General features: G+C 45.1%; 2 protein-coding genes across 3 annotated transcripts in view; both read right to left on the reverse strand.

Annotated features, from left to right (window-relative positions):
- wds (WD repeat-containing protein wds) overlaps positions 1-19,443 on the reverse strand; it is a 97,814-nt gene that overhangs the window by 36,391 nt on the left and 41,980 nt on the right. For both annotated transcript variants that reach the window (XM_089583916.1, XM_089583917.1), the window contains exons 4-6: positions 18,153-18,226; positions 7,884-7,973; positions 5,523-5,612 (exon numbers count right to left, since the gene is read on the reverse strand). In XM_089583916.1, the coding sequence (XP_089440042.1) occupies positions 5,523-5,612; positions 7,884-7,973; positions 18,153-18,226 (254 nt within the window). The remainder of the gene's footprint in view (positions 1-5,522; positions 5,613-7,883; positions 7,974-18,152; positions 18,227-19,443) is intronic.
- Positions 967-5,512, reverse strand: LOC149355590 (uncharacterized). The gene has a single exon (XM_089583914.1). It carries the CDS (start codon positions 3,954-3,956, stop codon positions 1,662-1,664), a length of 2,295 nt encoding a protein of 764 aa, XP_089440040.1. The 5' UTR covers positions 3,957-5,512; the 3' UTR covers positions 967-1,661.

Below are 19,443 nucleotides of genomic sequence, written 5' to 3' on the forward strand. Positions count from 1 at the left end.
ATGCGTCACTTGACACATAACCACAGTTTGATGTCACAGCTATCGTTCGGCTGTTGAAGCCGAAACTGTAACAGCACGACAGAAAAATTCGATTATAAATTATTTAGCGGTCGTAGGTGAATACCACATTGTGATTCATGCATAGTAGTGTCTTCCGCATCATTACAGAGAAAACATGGCCCAAAAATTAGGTACTTATACTCCTTTAATGCAGCTGTAATTGTGCACAGGAGCATCAGCAACAACCACACTCTGCACACATCAACTTTCATTCCTGTCAGACATACCTGCTGGTTCAGCAAAGGTGAACCATGATTTTTAATAACAGGCTTTGGAGATATCCGAGACAGCTTCTGCAACATTTTAATACCAGTGTTGGTGGACAGCAGAAAACAGGTGAATCATGCTAACTAGTAGACTGGTTAACCAATTTCGAATAGCTAACTTTAAAACTATTACGGTTAGGTGCTTGATAGCATTTGGAGATTTGTAGCCAGCCGTTAGTGATAGCCATGTCACCTTTTTGTAATTTCCAAGACGCAGTTTCCCTCAGTGCTGTGGCTGGACAAATTTCACCTGCTGTACGCCCTTCTCGAAAAAGCCGTGGCGCGAAGCGACCTCCATCCCCATATGTCACTCTATGGCGTACGTCACATCACCTTCTCTGTCTCACCCGCCCTGTGATGCTTGCCACACTTGCTGCTCCAAACCACCAAAAAGATAAGGTCACGTGACACAAGTGCCGTGAGTGACATGCAGTGATTGGTGTCGCCTCGTGGCGCGCTTTTCAAAAAGGACACGTGACGGCAAAAATTTGTTGTGCCGTGGCACCCAAGGTAATCACCTTTTCGAAATTCTAAAAATTGATACGGCTGTTACTAACGGCCCTCTAAAAACTTCCAACTGCAACTAAGCCCCTAACTGTAACAGTTAAAAAGTGAGCTATTAGAAATTAGTTAACTAGCTTACTAGTTAACATGACCCACCCGCTTTTTGATGTCCACCAATACTGATACCACAACATCACTGAAGCCTTTTTAATGTCTCAAAAAGCCTCTTTTTAAAAATTCTGATTCGCCGTTGCTCAAACAACTGGTATAACAGCATGCAGTGTCATGAAGGAAAGTTCCCTCTGCTGCTATTCCGTGAGTGCAAGTAGTAAAAGAAGCATTTCCAGGACTGGTCTTGCCCTTTAATGACTTACTTATGCAGTGGAAACACTGCTTGCTAGAACTCAACTGCAATGCGTTTTCTTTTTCTAGTAACTGAACACAATAGCATTTCATGTGTTTGTGTTCCTGTACAACACACTTCAACTCCAACCTTAACCCAGGGAACCAAATGCTTCCCAAACTTCTTTGCACGTGTCCTCTTAACACTGTGAACAGCTACAAGCTGCTGCACCTGGAGATTAGCCAAGACCCCATTCGTCTGAGCACGGCGGCCATGCTCATCCAGTTGCTTGACAGGGTTCGTACAAGCTATACAGAAAAAAATTCAAGGATATTCAAGGACTTTCAAGGCCCTTCTAGGAGGTTTTCAAGGACTTGCTACGAGGCTGTATTTCGTAGTTTCGAAACACAAAAGTATTTTCAAAAAATAAATATCTTTATTGCACTCAATGTAAAATAACATATCTGTCAAGACACACCAAGGAAAGTTCAAGAGACCTCCTGAAGCTTTGCCTCAATCTCTTTGTTCAGGTTTAACAATTGCTCAGCCTTAGCCTTTGCTGCTTTTCTCATAGAATTTGATTTGATTATGTAAGTGAGGTCATTGGCTGCTTCCGCCTTTTCAGCATAGTCGTCTGCTGATGCAGTCAGATCGCTAATAGCTGCTTCCAGTATCTTCCTTTTTTTATTGAGGCTGTCAAGCTGGTCCTCAGCACAGCGCTTTTTTGACTGCTTGACACGTTCTTGTTCCAGCCTTTTCTGGGCTTCCAAGTAAGCACTATAATGATGCCTTGCAGCTGATACCGCCTTCCTCAAATCTTTTGTGATGACAATGTTAAAGATACCACCTGCTTTTTCCACTGCATCGCACACAATTCGTTGCGAGATGTAAGAGAGGCCTTTCAAGTTCTCTACAGAGATCTGTCGGTTTATGCTAAAGCCTCTCTCAACAGTTGCCTGACCATGGCTTAGCACAAGCAAAGATTTTACAACTTTCCACAGCTCTGCATAAGAAGCATTGAACTGCAGAAGTTCACTAAAAAAGGTGTCCAGACTGGTGGCTTTCTCGAAAAGTCGCAGTTGATGTTTTTCTTGCAACAGCTCCGTGTACTCTGCAAGTACAGAGTCTCGATGCTGATCTGTCAGCCTCCCTGCCGCAATGAGTGCTTCCAACACTTTCTTGAGGCCTGTTAGGCACTCATTAGGCCTGCAGCACATTTGTCGAGGGTCAAGCGAGGAAAGGCCTCTAACCACTGGGAACCTCAAGGGGCTCTTCTCAAGGACCTTCTTCGTCACTGCTACTAGGAACTGCTTACATTCCATCTTGAACTGAAATATATCCTTTGCACTTGCATTGCTCTTCTTCAGGATTTGTTCGACTGTGTGACCAACATCCACTTTTTCCAGTGGTGTATGATTCTTTGGGTCCTCTATATCAATTTGCAGCATGCCAGTGATCCCCGTTGCTGAAGACAATGTAGAACACTTGATAAATTTTGTCATTAACTTTCTGACTATCGTCTCCAAGTCTCTTGCCAGAAGAAATAACATCGGTTTGTCAGTTTGGAATTCCATTAGGAATGGCTTCAGTGTGGCAGCAACACTAAGAGCAAAATTCAGCTTTGCCACTACTAATGTGTCCTGAATGAATTCAACAATGTTCTGAAAAGACACACACTTTGGCAGACTCACTTGCTTCTTCCTTGCGGATTCCACAAACTTCTTCACATCACTCCAGAGTTCCAGAGCTCTTTCGATGACAGCCACATTCTCAACCCATCGATGGGCAACATATTTCAGAGGAAATACTGCCTTCCCAGTGAGTGCTGAAAAATCATGCCTCCTTGCAGGGGCATCCTCAAACAGTGCACTCAGACTGGACAAAAGGGTGTCGAGTCCCCACTTGCTCGCTATGACGCCTGCCTTGTAAGCATTGTGCACAGTGTGGAGGCTGCAAGTACCCAAGTCAAGACAGTGGACTTGAAAGTTCTCCTGCAGGTGAGATTGCAGCATCTTGAAAAACTTCAGGTTCACGTTGGGTCCGTCCATTGAGATTTGAAGAATCTTCGCCAGTGGCAACGGTTCTAGTGCACTCAAAAGTTGGTCTTTAATATCCTCAGCCGTTGCGTGCCCCATGAAAACAGATGTGTAGTACTTCGTTACCACCTTTCTGGACGCGTCCCAAAATCTTATGTGCACGTCCATTTGCTTCTCTTGAAGGCATTCGTTAGCAGACTCATCAAAAAGTACGACATAGTTCTCGCACCGCTCTATATCTCGTTGCAGCGATGACAGAAAAAAAGGTCTGAGGCCGTGGCAGGTTATGTAAGCACATTTCTTCTCGCCACATGAGAAGCCTTTAGCGATCTCGCTATCAGGAAACATGCGTTTAAACAACTCGCCTACTTCCGACGACGATCTGTAGGAGCAGTGGGATGTGACTAACTTCAGCGTCCATAAAATTTCCGCATCTGTCACCAGCTCGTTTACCTTGCACGCGATATTGACGTCAGACGACTGCGATGGAGTATCTACGGGTCGCGCGCTCGCGCTAGCGGAAAAATACTCGCACACCGAACCTGCCGCTGCTCTCTTCATACAGGCACTGTGCTTTGCACTCTTCATGTGGCTTTTCAGTGCAGACTCGCCCATAGTAACCAGGTCGAAGCACTTCCCGCAAGGCTTGCATTTTGCTCGATGTGGATTCGTAGCATCTGGTGCCACCCAATCCTTGTAGGCGCTGTTACTGAGCCACGTGCTCTGAAATTTGCACTTTCCGGGCATTTCTGGGGATCGCGGGATTGCTGCAGTCACACGCAGAGAACTGTCTGAACGCACGGCTGCACAGAGTAAACATCAGCGTACGCACGTGCAACGCAAAACCACGAGACGCCGAACCAACGGCCGGTGATGTCGATGGCGATACGGCCGTTCACTTTTGAACGGGCGATCACGCCACCTCAATGTGGCCAGCTGTCTATCGGGCTCCACCAAATTTGTTAAAATTTCAAGAAATTTCGTGTAACGGTCAGTAGAAAACTATGCGCTGAGAAAATAATCATTTTCCCACTTTATGCACGGGTTTCGCACCGATTTTTCTTTGTGTATATCGCGATTTCCATCTCGCACAGGAAATTTCAAGGACTTTCAAGGGTTAAAAAAAAATTAAGCACTTTCAAGGGCCTTGAAAACGCAATTTTCAAATTCAAGGGTTTTCAAGGGTTTCAAGGACCTGTGCGCACCCTGCTTGAGCATGGCCATCGTGACACAAGCAAACATGCAACCACCAAGAAAACAGAGGCTTTCTGGGGAGTACTCCACAAAGCCCTCGTTCACAATGGCCCAAAATTCAACATTGTAGAACACAGGATAGAGACCTCTCTGGTGCTGTACCCACAGGCATGCCTTTAGCCACATTTGGCAGTCTGCACCAGTCTGCAAGAGTTCATTCTGAAGGCCTTGTTGCCCAGCCCACGTCCCTCCCAACATGGATTCAACCACAGAGTAAGAACCACAGAGTAAGACAGAGAGGAACGCCGACTTGGGTGCGCCGCAATGCAGTCAACAGGCACGATGATGCCACGCCAACATCCCACACTCAGCGTTGCACTGTGCTCTTTCCTATCACTCCCCTTAGTTCCCCAACATGGCTTTGTACACGCCTTTCTCCTTTCACTACCCTCCTCAAAGGCAAGGCCTTGTCAACGTGCTGTTTGTCGGGGCAACCAGCAGGCAAAGAGGATAAGATGGAGAGAAAAAATAAACATTTCCTGTGCAAAAGGAGACCAAAGCAGAACACCACCTTTTTGCACCATATGCCTTACAGCGGGCTTTGCACAATTAATGTCCAATAAATGACGCTGCAAGCGCTCCTTGCTTTATGCCGTGTCATCTATGTGCCCCTGTCTAGATGATTCAACAGGGCCACACAGATGGGACAGACATGAAACGCGTTGTCTGCCTGCGAAGCGTGCAGATCCTGAAGACGAAGTGACGCAATAACAGAGCTGCAGCAAGCAGACAAAACATGACACATGCGCACACTTGCAGAAGAAAGGAGGGAAGCCATCCAGAACCTTTCAAATGCTGCGGCAAGTCGGGTGCATTCTACCAGAGCCAAAGACCAAATTCAGGTGCCATGTACTGGATGTACCACCAAACTTTCTCCAGTGAAGTACTGAGAAACCCTTATATCAGAGGAGTCGGCGCTCCTGTCTATCATACTCCATGGATCCAGCCACTGCAACCAATCTTTCTTGCTATAGTGGTACAAAGCAGACGCAGTTTTGTGGACGCAAAAGTTCATGAGCTGCTGCGGCCCAAGCTTGATGTTAGGCCACTGATACTAACCGAGCCTGAGACGATGAGGTTTGACTGCGGGTTGAAGTTGCAGCAGAACACATAGTTACTGTGGCCCTTGAGAGTCTTGAGGCATTTGCCCTGCATAAGAAGGATGCACCGCAACAATCAGTGCTCTGCTGTCAAAAGCACATAGCATTCAGGAATTCCACACTGTCTTCAATATACGCTTAAGGAGACCATAATATGTTAAAAATTGAAGGTAAACAAGGCAGCACACAAAAACAAATTCAAAACGTTAAAAAGGGATCAATGTTTCCACATCACACAACTAAGCTTAAAACGAAAAGAAAAATATTTCTCTACCAACAGAAACATATCAAGCCAGGCACTCGAAATGACTGCAGTAAACGTTTTTACAATAGAGACCTTGGTGTTTTACAGTAGCAATGGTATACAGTCATGCCTTGTTAATATGGACACTTTGGTTCCCGAACAAAACTGCCCATAAAGTGAGTCATCCGTAATAAAGAATCGCGAGGAAAAAACAAAAACAAAACATGATATGATTAACCCTTTCGCTGTCGGGTGTTTCTGCCCGTGACGCACCCCCAATGTCGCACGCTTCCGGGATGATGGTCCCGCTGTTTCAACATCAGAATCTGACGATGCGGAACTCGCCTCTTCCTCGGATGAGACGCTGTCTGAGTCCGAATCCGAGCTCGGCTCGTATTCAGAATCGGAAGAGCCACCGCTTCAATGCGCAGAGGAAGGTCACGCGCGGTCAGCCATATCCGAAAGTAACCGCGCGCAGCGGGGGTGCGCTTTCAGTGGCCCGCAAAACGGAGAGAAATGGGGCCCTGTGTAATAAAGTTGAGAGAGGGAGATGGAAAAAGGCTAAAACAAAGTTAGAGGAGCTTTACGTTTGCTGCTGCCAGCCGCAAGCGAGGGTGCGACGAGAGAGCGAAAGCAACGATCGAGTCTTGTGTCGGTTTCTTTTACTCTCGGAGTGGCAACGGCGCGCGCCCTTGAACTTGAAGCGCCGTAGCTCACACGCTGACAGAAGAAAAATAAAAACCTGCAAAACAGCGGCAGATGGCAGAACAACCCTTGGACCCATAACCACACGGGCGCGCGTCATGATCCGGCGAACGCGGAGCGACCGCGCCACTCAGCAAAGAGAGAGGGGTAGGATGGCAGTCGCTCCGTACTCTTCAATACACGAACCAAAACAGTAAGGGGCGAAAATACGAACTTGTAGAAAGATTCAACAGATGGCGCGGCTAGTCCAAGAGCGTCAGCTTTGCGCTCAAGCGCGAAATTTCGAACGCACGATAGAGAACGTACCGGTACGTCAGTGACACTGTGGGGGGGAAACGTGAAAACGTACCGGTACGTCCGTGACAGCGAAAGGGTTAAGAACTGCTTCTGTACATACTGGTGTCCAGTGAGGTTGAACTTGGAGATGTTTTTGGAGCTACAGACCTATTATCCTGATTGCGATTTGGCTTGACACAACGTCGTGCAACCTTATGCACCTAGTGGTCTATGATATGCATGAAGGCGTCTCGTGGCTAAATGACCTAACTACTACTACGACTGCTCACATCTCACGGACCGCTACTGTATGTCAGTACACAGTCGGTCGACGACTGCTGAATGCAGCTTTCTAGGTGGCATAATCTGGAGAGAGAGTTTTCATCACAGCCATTCATGCAATATGAAAAATAGTGAGGCGTGGGGAAACTTTGTACTGTAAACTATGAAACCACCCAAGAAAATGGGCACCACTCAGCCATTCGTGCTTTTTCATTGCATTCCTTTGATATCCTACGTTCAAAATGCAGAAATCAAAACACCTCGTTAAGGCAGTAGGGATTTTGTTTTTATCTCCATCCGCATTACCGAGACAAAAATAAATTGGCCCTATTGGGCACTGTGCATTTTCCACCTCTCCACTGTGTGGACAGCAAGTTTCCATATCAACAACCTGGAAATACATTGAAAAAGTTTGGTCCCCAGAAAAACTCCATAATTCGAGTCGTCCATATTAACGAGGCACGACTGCAGTTCCATTGTATGCGTCTTCATCTGCTCATTTTGCAAGCACAACAACTTTTAAGTGCCCAAAATACGCTCGTTCTTCACACAGTGATTTAGTGTGAAAGGAAGGAACTATAACTGAGGCCCTGAGAGCTCTGTCCAGTATTGGCAGTCTTGGTATGCTCCTAGGAAAACGCTGAAAATCTGAAACCTTTGCCTCCACGGGATATTAATGAGCACCAGAAGGGGACTAGCGGACAATTCTCTTCACCATCGCAAAGCAGCCTTGACAACCCCCGCCTGCACTCGGCTGCGGCTTCACCACTGCCTTGTACAAAACAAAGGAGGGCACCCAGAGTGCACACTTACACTACTGACTTCCCAGATCTTGAGCGTCTTGTCGTCCGAGGCGCTCACCAGAAGCCTGCTGTCCGTTGACCACGCCACATCCGAGATGCCCTGCATGCACCACAGGAGTTTTCCCGTTTATGATCAACTGCACACAAGCTGCAGTCTGATCAGCGAACACTGCCCTCCATGCGAACTCAACGCACGGCAGGGACGGATGCACAAAAAAATTGGAGAGCACTGTAGTCTGCAGCATTGGAGAAATGCGGAAACGTGGGAAACTTTTTTTTTTGCAAGTCATCGTCACGTGACACTTATCATGTGACCCTTGAATGACGTCAGCAACTTTTTTTGTAAGTCATCGTTGTCAAACATCAGTACACATCCCCAACACACTTTACAGTCATACACACCACAATGCCTTCACTTTGTGAACCTCTAACACGCAATGGCTGACTAACACATTTATATTAACCACTCTTGAAATTAACTTCATTGTCTTGGACATGCTGTAGTAGCAATCATGCGCTTCTGGAGAAGCTGGTGTTAGTTGTTTTTGTATCGCTCGCAACAATGGTATCATGCTTGCTGCAGTGTTTTGTAGCCCAGCCTGTCTTTCTTTCTGCAAGTTGCACATATTTTAAAGGCTTCATGTTTTCAGGTAAGATACTGCAACGATTTTTATCCCCAGCGCATTGCTGTGTGCACTATGCGTCAGAGAGTGTACACAGCCCCGCTCGGAGGCCCTAGGGATCTTGATAGCATCCCACAATGCTCCGTCAACTCGAGATACTACTGACTATGGCCATGGGAGCTGGCCTTGTAGCAGCACACAACTGACCTTTGAGTCGATAAGACTATCCTTTGAAAAACCTTCAAAATGACTGCACGACAGGGATAGAAGGTTTAAAAAAAAATAAGAACAGTTTTTCGAAATACACTACTACAACAATGACATACTAGACAGCACTAGCGCACAAGAAGAACAAAACACAGTGTGCTCACTAAGCTCTCGTGTTGTCAGCAATTGCATGCTTTCCAGTTTTCAAATGGCATACCGGAGCTGATTTCCAAGCTTCCAAACACTATAAGCTTATTAGTGTTTCCTTGCAAGTACACAGTTCACAAACGAAACTTGTGCAGTGCAGTCCTTTATGACAAATGATTAAAATTTTCAAAGGCTAAGTGCATAACACTCCAATATTTCATGTCTAAATGCTCTGAATAACTCTGCCTGAATTACCTCCAATGTGCCTAGAAAAAAAAAAAAGGATAACCCTCTGACTCCGGTCAAAAACACTGTGATGCAGTCACAGTGGAATGTTGCCTTAAGTTATTTCATGCACTTGTAGCAGAAACATGTAGAATCATGTCAGAGGTGTGCAAGTGACTCTGCAGCGTGCAATTCAGGTTGAAGTACGACGTGCCAGTCATACCTGGATACGGCCTCCCTTTGGGGTGCCGTTCAAATTAACCGGTGCAAGATGCATAGCATCCGAACTATACAAAGTTTCTGATGCCATAAACTTGCTTGGGCATTGGCTGGGACTGCAATGGCAGTCGAATTATCCAGATTTCCGAATTAACAGGGGCCAAATTAACAAGCTTCTGCTTCATTACTAGGAAGCACCATCATGAGAGAAAATTATATCAGAGTAGGAACTGAGGTCTACTTCACACAAAATAAAGATGCAATTTCCCTAAAATACAGCTATAATAATGGCAATGCAGACAGAGGTTTCAGCATGCCAGTAAATACAAAACGTATTTCACATGAGCACAGCTGCTGACAGCACCTCATTACGTTGCACTTCTCAAAGAAATTGAGCAGACAAGGGTAGGGAAATGAGGGGGCTTGTTAGGATGTAAATGTATGAAAGAGACCAACAGTCCTAGAAACCAAGGAAACCATAGGAGAGTTTTTTTCTTCTTCTATTTTCTATAAAATTATTTTCTATCTAAAATACTTATATAACTGACTTCGCCTTCCAACCAACCCCACCATTAAAAAAAAAAAACTGGTTCCACACACTCACATCACCGCGAGAGTGAAATGAGAATTGGATGCCCCACGAGAACAGATTTGATGGCACTATTTTGTTTGCGTGCATTTTGAATGCTCCTGAGTAACTTCCGTTCACATACTATCGCACTAAGTATGGTTTGCAACACGCAAGTGGGGGCCGGAGCACACTGTGAGGCACAGTTGTGGCACTGTTGTGCGACGTGCCTCACAACAAAATGGAGAATTCTGCCATTGCACAGCTAAGCCCCGAGCTTTCCCCCCTGCTTTCTTATTATGCTTTCTATTACAAAAAAAAAAGTTTGCCAATTTTGTTTTGTTCTGCTGGGTTTAATGGTGCATAAGCATCTATAGCAACCATGCGCCAAACACAGGGTATTGAAAATTCTTTTGTGCAGGATTTCATAAAAGTGTAAAACAACGGTGGGGTAAATGGTGGTGGTAGTGGTTTATTTAAAAAAATAAAAAAGTGAAGCAAAAGAGTGTTGCCGGCCAGGTTACCTCAGCAGCCATCCTTGGCTGGCAAGGGTTTCGAGGCTTCCAATCAATGAAACAGACACCTCAGCCTTCTTCTCAGGATTGAGAAAGTGTTTTTCTCATGTGTGTTTCATGTGTTTTCTGGCACTGTATGTCTGGTTAAATCACTTGAAAACTAACTATTAAGCGCATTTGTCCACACGGACAAAAAACTAAAAACTGCTTCCAGCGTTGCATTCTTCACACATTGGAGTATCTACCGCATATAAAAATTAAATTTCTGGTGGCCCATTTTTTTTCTATTGTTTAAACAGACAATGGCATGATATATATTAATATCTCAGGAACTAATTGGCCTAGAAATAAACAAATTGCATATTTGAAATCAGCAGAAACAACTGAATAAGTCTGTGCCGTTTCATTGCATTTGGTGTGTACATAAAAAAAAATGCTCTAAGACCCATGTCCCCCCTTAAAGAGCCTAAAAAGTTAGTTGCTACAACACTGTAATGCTGGGAAAGAAATTTTAGAAATGGCTAGTATTAATACCTTTAAAGAAGGTCGAGTAACCTCAGTGGCCATCCTTCTATCTGTAAGGGAGGGTTCACTGGTTTCGACATAGAGACTGTTTATGGGGGATATTCTGTATGCGCCAGTTGAGAGACGTAAACCAAGGTTGTGTACGGTGTCCAGTCGTTTTAGGTATGATGGTCTCGCAGATCCATACACGATGCACCCATAATCTAAGCAGGATCGCACTAGAGCACGATAAATATGCAAAAGGCATGTCCTATCAGACCCCCACCGTTTCTGCGAATGCACATTTATGACATTTCAGGATCAGGAAGCTTCTTTCTTCAGGTTGTTTATGTGTGGACTGAACATGAGCTTTTTATCAAAAATTATACTATAAATTTCTGTTGTTCATTTACTGGTAATTCGGTTTCCCTTAGCTGGAGGGTGGGCCTCGTTTGAGAAGGGACTTGACAGCCACTGTTTTCTGAGGAGAGAACTGAAATCCATTTCTGTCTTCCCATGTCGCTAGTTTATTGTACTTGTCTCTCGCACGTTGACATGTTTGTTGGCATGCAGGCTATCTGAAGATCATCAACATAAACTGAGTACATAATTGATTTTGGGATTACTTTGGCTAAGTAAGGAATTCATTTTCACGACAAAAAGTGTTGTACTTAAAAGACACCCCTGAGGTACCCCATTATCTTCAACGAAGTTCTTTGAGAGCGTTGAACCTAGGCGTGCATGAAAGGAACAACGGTTGGATAGGAAGTCATTCAGGCAGTTCAACATCCTTCCAAGGATGCCAAGTTTTGCTAGGTCACAGAGTATCCTGAAACTCCAAACTGTGTCATACGCCTTTTCGAGATCGAAGAAGACGGCAAGACAGTGCTGTTTATGTATGAAAGCACCTCGGAGAGCATTTTCGAGGTGAACTAAATGGTCTGTTGTCGAACATGCATTTTTAAAACCACACTGATGAATGTCTAGAAGTTCATGAGATTCAAGCACGAAGGCTAGCCTTACATTCAAAGCACTTTCAAAAGAATTGGCCAGGCAGCTGGCAAGAGCTATTGGTCTATAACTGCCAAGGGATGTTGGTTGCTTTCCGGGTTTCAGGAATAGGACTATAATGGCTTTTTTCCAAGCTTCAGGAGTTTTTCCTAGTGTCCAAATTTTGTTAAAAAATTTCAAAAGTGCTTCTACAGAAGGCTGGGAAAGATGTCTCAGCATTACATAATGCATTTCATCAGGGGCTGGGGCAGTCTGTTTGCCGGCAAATAAGACTGTTTATTTCTTGGACTGTGATTAGTCTACTGAACGGTTCATTTGTGCAGCCACTTGTTGGAAGTTTTTGTTTCTCAGCTGTGTTTTTGTACTTCAAAAATGATTCTTTGTAGTTTGAAGAACTTGAAACACTTGAGAAATGTTCATTTAGGATGTCTGCTTGTTCTTCTATGTTTTTTTTTTGTACTAGGACCTGTAAGAAAAGGAATCGTGAAGGGGGAGAAGTTGCCGTTTAATTTACAAACTTCCTCCCATATTTTTTTGGAGGTTATTGAACTGTTTATGGATGATATGTAGTTTTTCCAGAACGCTTTCTCAGAATTCCGACCGATACGCCGTGCATTAGCTCTTGCCTTCTTAAAGTTAATAAGATTTTCGTGTCTTGAGTACCGGCGAAACATTCCCCAGGCTTTATTCTGCTTCTTTTTCGCTTCTGTACATTCTTTGTTATACCACACCTTGAGGTATAAGAGGACGAAGACGCTGCTTGTTCTGTTGTCTCCTCACCTCCATCATTTGACTAGGTCTCGTCTATTTTCAGCTGAGGCCAGCGGTCCCAGCTGTTCCAGCGGCCACCGCTGCCGGTTCCTGCGGCCGGCCGGCGGTTTTTCGACCGTTTCTGCAGCTTGGGAATGTGCACCCATTGCCCTGCGGTGCACCCATTGCCCTCACCGGGAAAACACTCGGTTTGTCCGGCCTGTGGCGCTGGGAGACTCAGGTGGGCCATTTCATCACCCTCCCGCGCGCGGTCCTCGCCGGCTTCCTTTTCTGGGGTGCTGGCCTTTTTTGGCTGCGTTTTTCGTGACGCTCGGTCTCTGGGCCTCGCGCTGAGGCTTAGCCCTAGCAAGGCGTAGGGCCGGCCCCCCCTGGGTCCCCGGTGTTTGCAATTCTCCACCGAAGTTTTTGTTTAGAAAAAGGACACTCCATGTGTCGATGGATCTGTACGAACAGGCCTGGGGTGCAGCCTGACCTCGGTGAATAGAACCGACAACCCACTTCCTCACCAGAGCAGGATCTGGCCACCCTGATGTGGTACTTGCCCGCAACCTTCCAAGAACAACACAATTAACCCTCGGCCCTCAGTCCCCAGTGGCTGCGGAGCACCTGACCGGGGCGGCGGTCAGACCTGTGGGGCAGCGTAGGGTGCTAAGAATCCCTGGCTCCTGACAGGCCGCCATTGGAAACTGAACTTGGCAACGTTTCACGCAAGAACCTTATCCAGTGAGGCTAGTTTAGCAGTGCTGTTGGAAGAATTGGCGAGTATTAATTTGGATGTCATAGGGCTTAGTGAGGTTAGGAGGACAGATGAGGCGTATGCAGTACTAAAGGGCGAGCATGTACTGTGCTATCGTGGATTAGCAGACAGACGAGAACTAGGCGTGGGATTCCTCATCAATCAGGATATAGCTGGCAACATCGAGGAGTTTTATAGCATTAACGAGAGGGTGGCAGCTATAGTAATTAGGCTTATGAAGAGGTATAAGCTGAAGGTGGTGCAGGCGTATGCGCCTACATCAAGCCATGATGACCAGATCGTTGAAACCTTCTATGAAGACGTGGAATCGGCGATGATCAAAGTAAAATCACAGTACACTGTACTGATGGGCAACTTCAATGCAAAGGTAGGCAAGAAGCAAGCTGGAGACCAGGCAGTAGGTGACTATGGCATAGGTTCTAGGAATAGCAGGGGAGAGTTATTAGAAGAGTTCGCAGATAAAAATAATTTATGGATCATGAATACCTTCTTCCGCAAAAGAGCCAACAGGAAGTGGACGTGGAAGAGCCCCAATGGTGAGACTAAAAATGAAATAGACTTCATACTGTGCGCTCAGCCTGGCATCATAGAGGATGTCGAGGTCCTCGGAAGGGTCCAGCGACCACAGAATGGTAAGGTCTTGCATTAGCTTAGATTTGAAAAGGGAACGCAGGAAATTAGTGAAGCGGAAGTCTATTAACGAGTTAGCATTAAGAGGGAAAGTAGAGGCATTCAAGATTTTGCTGCAGAACAGATTTTCCGCTTTAACTGAAGATGACGACCATAATGCTGAAACAATGAGCGATCGTCTCACAGATATCATTACGGAGTGCGCCGTAGAAGTAGGCGGTAGGATGGTACGACAAGATACCGGGAAGCTGTCTCAGGTGACTAAAGATCTGATTAAGAAACGGCAAAGCATGAGGACGTCTAACTCCATAGATAGAATAGAACTAGTAGAGCTGTCGAAGTTAATAAATAAGCGCAAGCTAGCCGACATCAGGAAGATTAACATGGAGAAAATCAAGCATGCTCTAAAGAGCGGGGGTAGCCTAAAAGCAGCGAAGAGAAAACTAAGCATAGGTAAAAACGAGATGCATGCGATAAGAGACAAAGAGGGCAATGTCATTAGCAATATGGATAAGATAGTTAAAAGTAGCGAAAGAATTTTACACAAATCTCTACAGTAGCGATTGCTATCAGAATGTTACTGAGAGAGGCAGTGGAACACAGCAATGGGACATCCCGCCAGTAATGAAGGAGGAAGTAAAGAAAGCCCTGGGAGCAATGCAGAGAGGGAAAGCAGCTGGTGAGGATCAGATAACAGCAGATTTGTTGAAGGATGGAGGAGAGATTGTGCTCGAAAAACTAGCCACCCTGTATACACAATGCCTTGTGACCTCGAGCCTACCTAGGGCTTGGAAAAACGCTAACATTATCTTAATTCTAAGAAAGGAGACGTCAAGGACTTGAAGAATTACAGACCGATCAGTTTATTGTCTGTTGCCTGCAAGGTGTTTACTAAGGTTCTCACTAATAGGGTGAGGACAACCTTATACCCCTGTCACACGGCAAGTTTCAATGGCCATCGAGTCGAGGGCCTTCAAGATTTTCGATCGCCATCGAACTCGAGGGAGTTGTGGTGCTGCTACACGGCAAATCTCAATGGCCATTGAAATCGTTCTCGCGTCTTACGCCAAGCTCGTGTGGCGCCACAATCGCTACGTTCGGTTTCGCGCAAATAACAAAAATATATTGACGAAACTTAACTAAATGTGAAATACACTTTTTTGCAGTCATAAGGCGCGTTCACACTTGTTCAAAAATCCGGCAAGCGAAGCAGATTCGCTCGCCGCAAAAACTAGGACCTGTTCTTATCTGTTGACGCCCGGGCGAGTTGGAACGGCCGCGCCGCTGCTGCTTCTCGCTGTGCGCATCACGTCGCCACTCGCGGCGTACACAGATACAATGAGAAAAGAGCATAAATTTATGTTGTCTACGTATCACGAGCGTATGCACGCTTACGTACGCTAAACGCAGGCGCATTTCCACATTTAGTTCAGCGTATGCTAGCAGAGACGCAAAAATAAACTCCGCCTCTAGTGGCGCCACCTGATTGTCAAAACGGGAACCATTACTGTCAACAAACCGACTCTCTTAGGCCTAGCAGCGGCAGAATCGTCACTCTAAATAAAAAATAAAGCAAATTCATCACTTATACGTTTTCTTGTAGGCAAGATGAGACGAAGCGAAAGACCGATGCCCCATTTATGACCAGTGAACGGACAGAAAAAGGCAGCAACAACGAGAATTCAGTCCGAAGCGAGGGGTCCGGCTTTGAAGGGCGCCGCCATGTTTGTTGTCGTTCGAAGCAATGCTAGCAACCTTGGGCAACGCTCGAAGGCCCTCGAAATCTCGACAGAGTTCCGGGCTGCTCCGTCGACTCGATAGACTATTGACTCGATGGCCATTCAAACTGGCCGTGTAGCAGCGCTCGATCGCCTTCGAGTCGATAGACTATCCATTCGAGGGCCTTCGAAATGCCCGTGTGACAGGGGTATTAGACTTCAATCAACCAAATGATCAGGCACGCTTTCGTAAAGGATACTCGACAATAGACCATATTCACGCAATCAGTCAGGTGATAGAGAAATGCGCAGAATATAACCAGCCCCTATATGTAGCGTCCATTGATTACGAGAAAGCATTCGACTCAGTAGAAACCTCAGCAGTCATGCAGGCATTGCAGAATCAGGGTGTAGAAGAGTGTTATGTGAAAATATTGGAAGATATTTAAAACGATTGCACAACTACCATGGTTCTCCATAGAGTCAGCAATAAAATTCCAATAAGGAAAGGTGTCAGGCAGGGAGACACGATCTCGCCTATGCTATTCACTGCATGTTTACAGGAGGTATGCCGGGGCCTAGAATGGGAACAGTTGGGGATAAGAGTTAATGGAGAATACCTAAGTAATTTGCGATTCGCTGATGACATTGCCTTGCTAAGTTACTCAGGACAAGAACTGCAAAGCATGATCAATGAATTAGAAAGGCAGAGCAGAACGGTGGCACTAAAAATTAACATGCAGAAAACCAAAGTAATGTTCAACAGTCTAGCAAGGGAACAGCAGTTCGCAATTGGTAGCCAGGTGCTGGAAGTAGTAAGAGAATATGTCTATTTAGGGCAGGTAGTGACAGCTGATCCGGATCATGAGAGGGAAATAACTATGTAGAAGAATAAGAATGGGGTGGAGCGCATATGGCAGGTTCTCTCAGATCATGAATGGCAGTTTACCCTCAGAAGAATATACAACAGCTGTATCTCACGGGTACTCATCTATGGGGCAGAAACGTGGAGGCTAACAAAGAAGGTTCAGCTTCAGGTAAGGACAACGCAGCGAGCTATGGAAAGAAAAATGATAGGTGTAACGTTAAGAGATCGGAAGCGGGCGGAGTGGGCGAGAGAACAAACGCAGGTTAATGACTTCTAGTTGAAATCAAGAGGAATAAGTGGGCTAGGGCAGGGCATGTAATGCGAAGGCAAGACTGGCCCTTAAGGGTAACCGAGTGGATTCCAAGAGAAGGCAAGCGTAGCAGGGTGCGGCAGAAAATTAGGTGGGTGGATGAGATTAAGAAATTTGCGGGAATACGGTGACCGCAACTGGCGAAGGACAGGGTTAATTGGAGAGACATGTGAGAGGCCTTTGCCCTGCAGTGGACATAGTCAGGCTGATGATGATGATGATGTGGTTGTGTTGAACTACACCAGAGGACTGAGGGATAGCAAGATGTACTGCAGCAATGATACAAGATATAAACGCTTCATTCAGTTCATCAATACTGAGATTATCTGTAAATAGTTTATCAAGAGAGGCCTTTTCCCGTAACAGCTCCCAGTCAGTTGCGTGGAGCTTCCAATGATGCGATTTACTTGGGATGACTGATAGTGGTAATAACAAGTTAATTTACCTCGGGAAGGTGATCATTTCCAAAGGGATTATTCAGAACGTCCCATTTAAAATCAATAAAAACAGACAGTGAACCAAAAGACAGGACTATACAGCTCATTTTTCCACAGCTTGGAGAGCAGTACGTGGGTTTTCCTCTATTGAGCAGGCAGATATTGTTGGACAGAATAAAACCCTCTAAAATATGACCTCTAGCATCTGTTTATTCACTTCCCCAAAAACCGGAATGGGCATTATATTCTCCAACAACTAGGTATGGCTCTAGTAGCTGTTTAAAAAGTGCTTCCAGATCATGTAGTGTGACTGTTAAGTGTGGCTTGAGGTATACAGAACATATCGTAATTGTTTTGTAATGTAGAACAGTGACTGCAACAGCTTCATATTTAGTTTTAAGTTTCCAGCGCACCATCCATCACCGTCTCATGTGCTTTTTGCAACTGTTTCCTTTACACTGAAGTTACATGCGAGACCCACAAACCAACCTACCCAAAAGCTCGTCATGTGAAGAGGTTAGGAGGGTGCTTTGCACACACCGGTCAGTACCGACATGCAAGCAGAATAATCGGTCACAACGCTCCAGCTAAAGTAGCCTTGCGTTTCCCTGCGAAAACGCTTTTCCTTTTTGGCATTTCACTAGCACAATGCCACGCTCTAATGCAGCAATGCTGCCAATCCTGATGTGACCCTGTCTAACCTATACACATGCCTCAACCCATCTGCCGCAGCCCCTCTGCTTTCTGCTAAGCTTTGGATGCCACTCACCAGTTTGTGCCCCGAGATGGTCTTCTCAAACTTGCCGTCATAGGCGCCCCAAATCTTGATCAGCTTGTCAGCAGCTGCACAGATCAGGCATTCAACACAAGCATGTTAGGCAAGTATTGCAGAGTCAAAGGAGCTTCTTTTCACAGCCACTCTTTTGCGAGTGAAAAAGCGAACATACAGACCTCTCTCCAAACCTGAGTAAGACGAACAGCTGTGAAAACCAATGTAAACAGGCATGCAGCCCATGCTTATTATGTGCAAGGCACAAAAAAGACCTTTTCTCCATCTCTCAAAGGCTGACAAGTGCATTTAGCACTTCAGAGCTGAAGCACTACCTTGGTTAAATTCAACCTTCGTACACCTTACAACTTCTGGGTTGCATCTGTAATACTGTACATAAGTTTCAGTGATAGAATTATTTGACAACATTACACAGTTTCCAGATAACGAACTTTGGGTTGGGGCTGTAATCACTGACTTAACAAAGGCAATAGACAGTTAATTATAATGCAGAGCTTTCCAAAATTAGAGATGCTAGGCATTTGTGGGATCGCACTAACTGACCTTCTCAGCAACAGAAAAGCAGGTTCTTAAACTTATGTGGTTGCCATAAACGAAAGGGTATCACAAAGATAACATATTTCATTACCAATCCTTTGTTTTATACACATAATGATTTAGCAGTGTCCCTTGACCTCAGGGTATATATATACCATTCAATGCAAGTAGAGGCCTTCAACACAAGCAGGGTGGTTCCACGTAAGATCTAACAAAGGGTGGCTGGTCAACCTCTTATATTTATTTGAAATTTTTATATACTGTTGCCTAATAACTGGAAAGGAGCGCTCTGCAATTGGTTTTGCCCAAAAAAATTTTTTCGATGCACGCGAAATTATTAATGATGTAGATGTGGAGTTCCGTGCTTCAGTGCTCAGCTGTTTTGGCCAACTTTGTTTATGATATATTTTAAAGTTAGGCACCTGAAAATTGTTTGAGTAAATATATGGATGTTTTTATTTGTGCTCCCTTATTTTTGTCTGTCTGCAAGCTACAGATACTTTTATAAGATTTTTCAAAGTGCGCCCAAAGAAATTTTTTTTTATCTAGTTAGCAGGTGGTTATATCATAAACGGCTTGCAACAGAGTGGCAGTAATTGTGTTATCATCTATGCAAACAGACCTATTAAACTACTGAAGTTGATATCTATATGCCTTTTCGACACAGAGATGTAATCACACTAACTTAAAGAAAACACTGAACAATGATAACTTTTTATGACAATTTAAAAAA

The sequence above is a fragment of the Amblyomma mixtum genome, chromosome 3 (genome assembly GCF_055824585.1).
Source record: "Amblyomma mixtum isolate Tamu chromosome 3, ASM5582458v1, whole genome shotgun sequence".
Classification (NCBI taxonomy): Eukaryota; Metazoa; Arthropoda; class Arachnida; order Ixodida; family Ixodidae; genus Amblyomma; species Amblyomma mixtum.

Bases quoted from the DNA above. Each gene is read 5' to 3' on its own strand.
- LOC149355590 (XM_089583914.1), bottom strand. From the start codon at position 3,956: ATGCCCGGAAAGTGCAAATTTCAGAGCACGTGGCTCAGTAACAGCGCC.